The sequence below is a fragment of the Antedon mediterranea genome, chromosome 3 (assembly GCF_964355755.1).
Source record: "Antedon mediterranea chromosome 3, ecAntMedi1.1, whole genome shotgun sequence".
Lineage (NCBI taxonomy): Eukaryota > Metazoa > Echinodermata > Crinoidea > Comatulida > Antedonidae > Antedon > Antedon mediterranea.
The window spans coordinates 18,867,909-18,880,395 of record NC_092672.1 but is presented as its reverse complement, the minus strand read 5'-3'; the positions used below and the strand labels follow the sequence as shown (position 1 = coordinate 18,880,395).

Below are 12,487 nucleotides of genomic sequence, written 5' to 3'. Positions count from 1 at the left end.
ACTAATAGCTTCAACACAAGAAGGTAAGAATTACTGTTAACAAATAATATTGTCATTTTACTGTACCGTTTTCTTAAGAACAGGTAAATAACCATGCAGAAGATTGAAAAACTATTACTATTTTTACATTGTGGCTGTTGAATTAAAATATAATAAGTAAGGTATTTAAAGATAACAATCTATGACGTATGTTTATTAACAATGATTGCAATGGTGCATAATGTTTTTGAAAGTATGTACCAACAGAAAACATAACTACATAAAGGAGATACTAAGCTATCTATTCATAAGATATCTGCTGTTTATTGAAAATAGAAATGATTGCTAGGTGCCTTGGTATATCAATATTTATCAATATAAGTAAAACTATGTAATTCAAGATCATTAGGAACCTGTGAAGCTGTTGAGTGTCTTCAATGACCATATACTTCTTTAGTAGATACACGAGGTAAATGTTGTGATTTTAGGTTTTTGTGATCGGTGGGAATGCCTATGCGAGTGTCGTCTTTTGGATTGAATGGTACTCGTAGAATATTACTATATTACTATACTATATTACTATAAGCCCTATCCTGATCACTATTTTGTCACTTGTACTACTCTCATTATTACTAGAGCTGTAGTCCATCAGACTAGAGCTACTAACAGAGTTACTGAAACAATCCTCGGTCAGTAATCTGCGAAGCCTAGACATAGATCTAGTTTTTTAGGTTTTACAACCTTTAGTACAATGGTGACCCTGTACATTGAAACTAGAGTCTAAAACTAACGATTTAGATGTTGGTTGACATTCTGTTTTGATTGGATACCTATAGTGAGTATTCCTAAAACTTGGATATGCCTTTTCTCTGTGGTCAGAACAGAACTAGAGAATTGTCTAGGTGTGTCTCCATAAGAAACTCCAACCAGGTAATTCATCGGAAGAAGTTCCATAGGAAATTTGTTCTGAACCTAACTAAACTCACAAATTGAGGATTTGGTGAGAAATCCCAGTGAGTCTAATATTTTTTCCAAATTTAGACATCCAATCAACAATTTTCCTAGTAGATGGACGAGATCCTATTCTGTCGAGAAATTTATTGCAACATGAGTCATTCTTTAAAACATACAATACACTTAAAAGTATAAAAGTATTGCCCAAGGTCAAAGACTTTCATTAAAATTTATCTAAGGGTATGTTTTGCCACTAGTAATATCCGGTTTAAGATGAATACTGTGCATAAACTATGAATGTAAAATGTATAAAATACCAATGCCTGGAATACTTAAATGGGCATAAAAATATTAAAGCATTTGTGATACATTCACCACAATTGCACAACATTCAAATGATGACGATACTTCGAATCCAGATCTTGGTGATGCTCAACGAACACTGATCACAGACCACTCCCTTCCGTAAAGGCAGTGATAATCAGAGTGTGAAATTGAAAAAAAAACAGAAACTAGGTAAAATTAGTGAAAATATTATTGCTATATATAAGTGCTATTTTAGACTCTACAACTCACTATGTTGGTCGGTTGGTCGGTCGGTCGGTTGGTCGGTAAACACTAACTCAAATTTGAGCACGCGACTGCAGCCATGTATATGACTTTGTTATGCTTACTGTCCTGTTTGTGTGCTATGCTGGACAATGTTATTCCCAGTCAATAAAGAATAATAATTATAATAATACCCCGATATCAATCATTTTCTGTGTCAATATAAGTATAACTATGCGATTCAAGATCATTAGGAACCTGTGAAGCTGTTGAGTGTCTCCAATGACCATATACTTCTGTAGTAGGTACACGAGGTAATGAACGATCTTGAACTGTATGTCTTAAAATAACTCCCTCTCTTGCCTCATAATATACTTCCGGTTGAGTTACCTCTTTTCCTAAAGAATCAACTATTGTAGTGTTATCATTACGACACAAACAATAATGATATACTGGAACCAGAACAACAAGTACAATAATGATAACAACACCAGCAGCGATGATGATAACAACATCTAATGATAAATTTATTTCTTTCTGGGAATTATTTAAGTTTGTATTACTCGATGGTTCGTACGAATTATCTGAGTTAATGATAGTATTTCAAACTGTTAATACTACAGACGATGATACCTGTCCAATTTCATTAGTAGCAGTACATGTTATATTGGTTCTACTTTGTTCAATTAAAGGTCGCACAAGTTTTAATGTTTGTCCAGTTTTGTCAACAATAATATCTTCATCTTTTATTGGAGGCACTAATGTCCAACGGTATTGTGAGACAGGTGGATTAGCAAACGTTTGGCAGAACAGAATCGTCTCTCGTCCAGGTAACACTGGATTAGTGTGTTGTATCTTAATCTCAGGTTTATATTGTATATTCAGAGGTTTCATTGAACATGATTTGCGATAACTTGAATCAAATGATGAATACTGGTGACATTCGTAAACAGCTCCATTGTCATCTTTCGTCGCGTTTAATTTAAGCCGAAATTTTACAAACTTTTCAATTTCTTGTTTTATCGTTCCAGCGTTTAAACTTTGAGAATTACGTATGAATTGTAGAGTTACAGGTGGGTTAACTTTCTCAGAAACACATGACATTGATATAGTAGATCCCAAGGGAATGTCAGCTCTAGGTTGATGACAAATGGGATACTGTGGAGAAGGAAAAGAACGCACAATTAATTCCGCTTTACGCGACTTTTTCAAAATTATTCCAGATTCCAATGATATAACAACACATTGGTATAAACCGGTATCACTTCGTAAAGCATTTAAAACAGCCAATGTTGTAATATTTCCGATTGATATTTCATTGTTGGTTTTAGAAATGTGTAATTTAACGTCTTCGTCCTCAAAAAGTAACTGTACGCCATTTTTATGCCATGTAAGTTCTTCATTAATTAACCCGCTAACAACACAAGTCAAAGAGTGGTCCTTTCCAATATCAACATATCCATTTAAAGGTTCATCTATAAATTTAATTAAATCACCACGGACCACAATAAACGTTATCACAAACAACTTAATACTCAATAAAAAAACCATTGCTAATGTAGTTTACCTTTTCATACATACAGATACACTATCAGGTTTAAAATGAGAAATGTAACTATTATATAAGTGCCTTTACAGTACCGATTAAGACATTGTATCAATATATTAAAAGTTATGTTTCTCGTTTTCTAATTTTCTTTAAAATACTATTTTGAATTTTTGAAACTATAAAACATATATCTAATTTCGTTCATAAAGTTGTTCCTTTCGGATGGTAGTTAATAATAACTGTTTTTATAATATTATAATAATTTATTGAAATATTAGACACTTATAAATAAACGCTATATTTTAATGGGCAAACATTGTATGAGGTTAAACATTTTTTTCCCTGTTGACCTTAGATTATGATGTTGGTTTGTAAATAGTTAATCAGCTAAAACATAGGAAATTATTAAAATATCTTTAAGATTATAGTAATAATTTTCCCGTCACATATCCGAGTTGTGCTGCGTTCAAATTAAAGCATATTTTTTCGTTCTCTTCAAATGAATCATTGTTCTATTACAAGTCATTCATGGTTTCGACATAATATGATATTGATATTTAGACCTACCATATCGGCATTTTTTATACTCAAGTGGCATGGATAGGTTTTTGTACAAATTCACTCAAATTTTAAATCTGCACTTGCCTAAAAGTTGGGAGAATTTAAATCAACACTAAAAGATTAGAAGTCGTTTATTCATTCTGACGATTTGAGTACAACCAAATGTTGGTAACCTGGTTGAATAACAACTGCCCAACTTACAATTATTTTACATTACATGTATTGGGTGTTTGTGTATTTATTTGTAAAAATCCCACTGTAAAATATCGTGTTTATCTATCTTAGGAATCACTGTTTATTGAATTAATAAATACAGATAAAAAAACACAACAATAATCATTTGGTTAATAATAATTATAGCAAAATATAAATGTTATCAGCTGAAACAAAGTTCATAGGTACAGTACTACTCAATCATTTTCTGTATCAATGTAAGTATAACTATGCGATTCAAGGTCGTTAGGAACCTGTGAAGCTGTTGAGTGTCTCCAATGACCATATACTTCTGTAGTAGGTACACGAGGTAATGAACGATCTTGTACTGTATATCTTAAAATAACTCCCTCTCTTGTCTCATAATACACTTCAGGTTGAGTTACTTCTTTTCCTAAAGAATCAACTATAATAGTGTTATCATTACCACACAAACAATAATGATATACGGGAACCAGAACAACAAGTACAATAATGATAACAACACCAGAAGCGATTACGATGATAACATCCAATGATAATTTTTTTCCAGTCATGTTATTACCTGAATTTTGATTTCGTAGTTTGCCATTTTGCTCATTACTTTTTAAAATATTCGGAGATTCAACTAATATCGTAACGGTTGATGATGATTTACCGATTTTATTTACAGCGGTGCATGTAATATTTGTTCCGTTGTGCACTATCGAAGGTTTGATTAGTTTTAGTACCTGTCCAGTTTCATCAATACTGTAGTCACTTTTTGCAAAGTTTGGTTCAATTTTCCAATTATAAGTCCCAACAGGTGGGTTAGACGATGTCTGACAAAATAAAATTGTCTCCCTTTCTGATATAACAGGATTGGTGTATTGAAGCTGTATTTCTGGTTTATATTGAACATTTAACGGGCCAATAGAACACGTAGATTCTGATTCGGGAGCTAGTGGTGAAGTCTGATGGCATGTGAAAATAGCTCGATTATCTTCTTTTCTTGTTTTTAATAGCATTTGTAACTTTTCATTTTCTACAAACGAGACACCATTTTTAACTATATTCATGTTACGAGAAATTGTTAAATTTACAGGAGGTTCAACACGTTCTGAAATACAAGAAATTGTTATAACTGATCCAATGGCAATGTTATCTTCATGTCCAGAACACAGTGGATATATCGATGACGGTTGAGATAACACTGTAAGTATAGCCTCCAATGAACGTTCCTCTACTGAATTTGTTTCAGTTGATATAACGACACATTGATAACGTCCCCTGTCAGATTTTAAAAGGTTATTTAAAGTCAAAGTTGTTAATTTTCCAATCTTGATGATGTTGCTATATCCAATTGTTATTCTATTATCATCTTCTTGAGTTCGTATTAGTACTCCATCTTTTAACCAAGCCAAATTTTGTTGATTATCCATGCCATTAACTATACAGGAAAAGGTGTGATCCTTTCCAAGATCCACGCGAGCGTCAGAAGGCTGATCTTTAAATCCAATCGTAGCCTTACAATGGTGTAAACAAAACATTGCAAAATTATTTACTAAGAGAAAAAATAAAACGTTTCTTTCCATGTTGAAATGTTCAATAGTTCAAAACTATAATAGATTTCCTCATTGCTCACCTATGTAAGAGGTAATAAATAGCGTATGCCCTGCATTTTATAAAGTACTGGTATTCAGAAAGGACACATCAATATAACAAATTGTTACACGTACTTAAGTGTCTTTGAAATTAAATAATACTTAAATTTGTCAGTTTGAAATATTGTAAATACTGTGTGGAAAACAACATTCAAATGTTTATTTTATTCAGTTCAAAATAAACATTACTTTTACCTTATTCGAAGGTTCTTTTATATCTTTTTATAGGCTACATGGTTATTATGAAAAACATCAAAAAAAGGCTATAATTACACATATGTTTCCCTATTCATTTCCATGTAATTTAAAAAAAAAAACATACAATGCGTTTTTAATCGTAAAGATAAAGAAAAATTGTAAAGAAATAGATTTAAGTTCCAAATAATATTACATAAATATGTTCTTCGATATGAGTCTTCGAAAGTGAGAGGTTGACCCATTAATTTTTTGCGTACTCTATATATAAATTATGGTTAATTCTGACATAGGCGAGCACAATGGAAACACTTCTCAGATGTACCGCGAAACGTAGATTTGATAACATTAGTTTTCAGTTCGACGCTATTGTTCCATATTTCTATCTTAGGAAAATATTATAAAGAGTTTTTTAACAAAATTTATTATTTCAACAGTAGATTTTCAGCTCAATTTCAATTCTTCGCGGTCAAAGTAATTTTAGGGTTTACGATGAGTTCACCTTGCAACAACCTGGTTTCAACTATTTTCTCTCTTTTATACACAAGGGAGCAGTTAAAGTAATAGATTTGACCCTAAAGGTGACTGGAAACAGGCACTTTCCATCAATCAATACAGTGTCCCTTTGGAAGACAGCAGAAAAAAAACAGATACTAGAACTGGAGCTTAATTTGGCCATTAGTCATAGCCATTTAAGCCAAAGAGTAGTTTAGTTTTACGAATGTCAAACATTTTCAATAATGGAACATTATCATTCCGAGAATCATCGTCTACACTTCCTAGAGGGGAGCGAGCGAAGCGACCTCACCCTCTAGTTAACGTAATTTTTTTTTAAATTGGCTTTGAAATTATACAGCGCATTTTCGATATTTTCTCATATTTTTTCATTTTTATAATTTCTCAGAAACTGCTTATTTTATGCACATTTTTGTAGCTTGGAGATCCCCAGAAACTTCAACGTGAAAGGGCGAAAGAAACAACATACATTGTACACATGCGTTTTAGATTTTCATTAAGTTACCTCCGCCAAAGAGGTATGTAATCGATCGTTTACCTCCGCCAAGAGGGGTATAGGTAATCGATCGCGTTTGTTTGTTTGTTAGCAGAATTACTCAAAAAGTAATTACAAGATCTTTACCAAAATGAAAATACTGATAATTATGTGGTCAAGAATTTTGGAGGCAATCCGGACTACGGTCCCAATTTTGGACCACTTTTTAGTATTATTTTCAGACCTGCTAGTGTTAAAAGATAGGACATCATTTTCAAATGCCGACGAGCAGTCTGAAAGTAACAATTAAACTGAAATTGCCTTTTTTCGAGAACTACTTGTCCAAAGGAGTTGTTGATAGCCGAGTGGTTAGGACACTTGACTGTCATACAGATAGACCCGGGTTCAATTCCCGACAACTCCCAGTCCACTCAGCTGTAAATGAGTACCTGGTTGAAAAATACTAGGGAGAAAAAAGGCGGCGTGGAAAGGAACTGGCCACCCTACCACATAATGCCGAGGCTTAGTACAATGAGCTCCTAACAGCTCATTCCCCTACGTTCAGAGAATACGGGACTCACCTTTACCTTTTTTACTTGTGTCCAAAAAACTTTTTGTACAAGAGGCAAGAGTTATAATTTGTGATTTGAAATTTTAAAACATAAATTGATTTAAATTACAGGGTTTTTTGCTACGAGTAGTTTAAATAAACTATTTCTTTTTAAATTCACCCGTTTGTTTTTGGCGTTGCTGTTCTATTTTTAGTCAACAGAATCTATTTTTAGTTGAAAGGCTGGTTACATAACCATTTTACAGTAGACGGGGGTATGCACTCTCGGAGTGACTTTCTAGTTCCCATTTGTTTTGAGTGAATCCCAAATCCGTCTATAGTTTGGTAAGATAGATTTAATGAAAAGTAATAAATCGTTTAAATGAGAAATCTTTTAATTTAATATTGTAACAATTTTTCTGCTAGCATATAGCCCACAACGGCTAAAGTCCAATAATATAGTTTGATAAAATTCCTCTGTCAAGAACCTCATTGAGTCGAGCGTCATAGACCACAGATCGTAAGATGAGTTACTATGCGACCCGTGGCATACATTATGATTGAGTTCGTCCTCTAAGAGGGCGGATCTAAACTAAAGTTATTGACTTTTGGTTCTTCGTAGGAAAATTAATAGTATAACAACAATTCACAAATTATGGATACTGGCCAAGTAAATTTAGCAGTCAACGTCATTTGTAAAGAAACACAATCAGGTCATGTGTCTGATATATAATACATTTCAATAATTTTAGTTAATAAATAAAACGAATTATTGAAATTCTCTTTGTAGAATTCGAAAAATAATGTATGCTACAAATAAATTATTTGTAACACAATTATATTCATAGTATAACAGACTACCTAATAGAAAATGTATCAAACAATAATCAAATTAATATGCCAACTTAAACGTCTGTATAATTTTTCCTACCGATCCTAATTTGTTCAACTTCAGTCTACAGAAACTACGAAGCGGATTTTTAATGAATCGGCACGGCTATAGGTGTTGCCAAACACTTCTAATAGTACTTACGTAATATTATTGGATAGTCAATACATGTATATTCAGTGAAATTACGTCGGAGTATTGAAAAACATCTGACAAATACATTGTTTTATTTGTTAAAATAATATTTTTTAATCATTACTATGATTAGAAAAAACAAAAACAAACTGTTTATTTTAATCATTATCAGTGTCAATGTAAGTATAACTATGTGATTCAAGATCATTAGGAACCTGTGAAGCTGTTGAGTGTCTCCAATGACCATATACTTCTGTAGTAGGTACACGGGGTAATGAACGATCTTGGACTGTATGTCTTAAAATAACTCCTTCTCTTGTCTCATAATATACTTCAGGTTGAGTTACTTCTTTTCCTAAAGAATCAACTATAATAGTGTTATCATTACGACACAAACAATAATGATATACGGGAACCAGAACAACAAGTACAATAATGATAACAACACCAGCAGCAATGATTATGATTACATCCAATGATAAACCAATATCGCGTTCCTTACTTTGAAATTCGTTACGATTTTCATCACCTGTCGTCGATCCATGTTCAGAATCCACCTGGTTATATGACACATGCAGATTTACAGATGATGACCCGTAACCTACTTCGTTTGTGGCAACACATGATATATTAGTTCCAGTTTGCTTGATTTTTGGATTTAACAGTTTTAAAATTTGTCCAGATTCATCTATATTGTATTCATCCTTTGACAGTTGCGGATCAAATAACCAGCGGTAGGAGGTTACAGGTGGATTTGAAGAGGTTTGACAAAATACAATTGTCTCACGACCTGGTAGTGCTGGACTAGCGTACTGTACAGCAGTATCTGGTTTATATAATACATCCAAAGGACCCACAGAACATAATGTGTAGTTATTTTGTACTAAAGTTGATTCTTGTTTACAAGTAAACACAATACCGTTATATTGTTTTTTAGCTGTCATGCTTAACTCTAACGATATATTTTTTCCATCTTCCATAAGTTGTGTGTTTTTATATCGAATATCTATTGGATAGATCCAATCTAACGTTACTGGAGGTACCACTTTCTCCGATAAACATAATAATTTTAAATTTGATCCAGCAATGATCGGTATTGTTTCTAAAATACAATATGGATACTGGGACGAGGGAAGTGATTTGACAACGAGAGTTGCAGTTCTTGATGAAGCAATTGTTTCATCCGTTGATGATTTTACAACTGCGCAATAATACTGACCTGCATCACTTGGGATAGTTCCAGCAATATATAACAAACTTGTCCCACTATTCTTACTATTAATTGTTATTCTTGGTTCTTCATTCAACCTCTTTCCATTTCGGAACCATTGTAATGATTGACCACTTTGAATTTCGTTAAAATCACAGGAAAACCAATGGGTTTCTCCATTTAGTACTTCACCATCTGAAGGTTGAGTTCTAAATAATCCTTCACAATATATTCTTTTTAAACACGCTGACAAAATTAGAAACAGAATAACACTCATTATCGGTACTAATTTACAATGTCTGTATTTTATACATAAAAAGATATCAGTGGTGACCTTATAATCGTATTCAAGATTTCCTGCATGCACCTATTATAACCAAGATGTAGGCTCTACAAAAAATGTGTTGTGTTACGCCTTCTAGTTTTTGTTTTAGAAAAAAATCTCTAATATTTGTATCTGTACATTTATGTAATTTTGTAATTCTATTTAAGATTTTATTACAATAAAGTTACAATTCTAATGTCAATCTGAATACTAAACAAATTCAATTAATTTTAAATATAGACTTATAAACTTGACAGGAATGTATACTATAGTTTTTATACAACAATAGAAAATTTAATTTCCTATCCCATAGTTAGTTATCTTATTATTTGTTTTATATTACAATAAACGTGACACCGTTTAAAAATAAAACTGGCTACAAAATTGAAAGTTAATATTTAGGAACACAGGTTAAATTATGATGATTTATCGAGTGTTATATATTTTTTGTCTGACACTGGATACTTTGAAATGTTTCTCAACAAAAAATGTTTTGGGTGTGCGTACAATATTCTAGATGAACATTATGTTCCACAAAACTACATTTCTCGTAATTTTGATCACATACAAAATATTTAAAATAAACTGTTTTTGAATTTGGATTTTTTCTCCAAAAGTAAATTTTTGCGATTGCATTCAAACAATCAAAAAGAAAACTTGAATAATCAAAGCAATCTATTAGAATGATTATACTTCAGGGAAAAAATAAAACAAGTCAACAACATTTACCAGTTATTTGAAATATTATTATTTCGGCCATCATCGTTTAACAACTGTGTTCAAACTGAGGACGGTTGTTGATAACACAGACATGTTCACCCAAACTAGTAAGTGTTCTTTAATTGTATTTGTATATTACCAATGCATACAAACCATCATTCCTGATTATAGTAGGGCCTAATTTTGCATTAGATTTCAATTGACATAAAAAAACACATTTCAATTATTTATTTAAACTAAATTAATTATTAGAATGTACAGTATGTTCCCCGAACTTTCATCATACACATATTTATAATTAATTGTTTTCCAATGTATTATGTAGTCAAAGAAATTGGATGTCAATCATTTTCTGTATCAATGTAAGTATAACAATGTGATTCAAGATCATTAGGAACCTGTGAAGCTGTTGAGTGTCTCCAATGACCATATACTTCTGTAGTAGGTACACGAGGTAATGAACGATCTTGTACTGTATGTCTTAAAATAACTCCTTCTCTTGTCTCATAATATACTTCAGGTTGAGTTACTTCTTTTCCTAAAGAATCAACTATTATAGTGTTATCATTACGACACAAACAATAATGATATACGGGAACCAGAACAACAAGTACAATAATGATAACAACACCAGCAGCAATGATTATAATTACATCCAATGATAAACCAATATCGCGTTCCTTACTTTGAAATTCGTTACGATTTTCATCACCTGTCGTCGATCCATGTTCAGAATCCACCTGGTTATATGACACATGCAAATTTACAGATGATGACCCGTAACCTACTTCGTTTGTGGCAACACATGATATATTAGTTCCAGTTTGCTTGATTTTTGGATTTAACAGTTTTAAAATTTGTCCAGATTCATCTATATTGTATTCATCTTCTGACAGTTGCGGATCAAATAACCAGCGGTAGGAGGTTACAGGTGGATTTGAAGAGGTTTGACAAAATACAATTGTCTCACGACCTGGTAGTGCTGGACTAGCGTACTGTACAGCAGTATCTGGTTTATATAATACATCCAAAGGACCCACAGAACATAATGTGTAGTTATTTTGTACTAAAGTTGATTCTTGTTTACAACTAAACACAATACCGTTATATTGTTTTTTAGCTGTCATGCTTAACTCTAACGATATATTTTTTCCATCTTCCATAAGTTGTGTGTTTTTATATCGAATATCTATTGGATACATCCAATCTAACGTTACTGGAGGTACCACTTTCTCCGATAAACATAATAATTTTAAATTTGATCCAGCAATGATCGGTATTGTTTCTAAAATACAATATGGATACTGGGACGAGGGAAGTGATTTGACAACGAGAGTTGCAGTTCTTGATGAAGCAATTTTTTCGTCCGTTGATGATTTTACAACTGCGCAATAATACTGACCTGCATCACTTGGGATAATTCCAGTAATATATAGCATGCTACTTGTCCCACTTTCATTATTCTCAATAGTTATTCTTGGTTCTTCGTTCAACCTCTTTCCATTTCGAAACCATTGCAGTGATTGATCACTTTCAATTCCATCAGCAACACAGGGAAACCAATGATTTTTTCCTTTTTTAACGGTTTCATCTAAAGGTTGTGTTGTAATTATTCCTTTACAATTTTCCAAATGCGACAATAATATAACTAAAAGAAGTAAAATAGAACTCATTCTTGAAACTATAAGAAAAGTAATGACGATTGCCTGCAAAACCGTATGTCAATTATACACATTGTTAACTCTTCATAACATTAAGATAGTGGCTCTACAGTAATTGTGTTGTGTTACGCGTTTTAGTGCTTGCAATGTTTACTCATGTCACAGCCTTCATAATTATTTGTATTTTAGGGTATTACTACTTCTTTTCAAGATATTTTTTAAATAATTTTAAAACATGAATTTTCAAAGTAAAGAAAAATACATTTAAAAACTTAACACATATGAAAGGAGAACAATGACAATAAACACGACTATAGAAACCTCTTAAATCCATTGCCTATTAATTGACTAGCCTGGAACTTGTATATTTATAATTATATAAAT

General features: G+C 32.2%; 3 protein-coding genes across 3 annotated transcripts; all 3 read right to left on the bottom strand.

The window, feature by feature from the left end:
* Positions 1-2,085: 2,085 nt before the first annotated feature.
* LOC140044110 (cell adhesion molecule 3-like) lies at positions 2,086-3,033 on the bottom strand. Its single transcript, XM_072088590.1, has one exon. The coding sequence runs from the start codon at positions 3,031-3,033 to the stop codon at positions 2,086-2,088; it is 948 nt and encodes a 315-aa protein (XP_071944691.1).
* A 346-nt stretch (positions 3,034-3,379) lies between these two features.
* LOC140043679 (cell adhesion molecule 1-like) lies at positions 3,380-5,338 on the bottom strand. The gene has a single exon (XM_072088182.1). The coding sequence runs from the start codon at positions 5,311-5,313 to the stop codon at positions 4,003-4,005; it is 1,311 nt and encodes a 436-aa protein (XP_071944283.1). The 5' UTR covers positions 5,314-5,338; the 3' UTR covers positions 3,380-4,002.
* Positions 5,339-10,754: 5,416 nt separating this feature from the next.
* LOC140045004 (basigin-like) lies at positions 10,755-12,285 on the bottom strand. Its single transcript, XM_072089733.1, has one exon. The coding sequence runs from the start codon at positions 12,113-12,115 to the stop codon at positions 10,784-10,786; it is 1,332 nt and encodes a 443-aa protein (XP_071945834.1). The 5' UTR covers positions 12,116-12,285; the 3' UTR covers positions 10,755-10,783.
* Between the last annotated feature and the right edge of the window lie 202 nt (positions 12,286-12,487).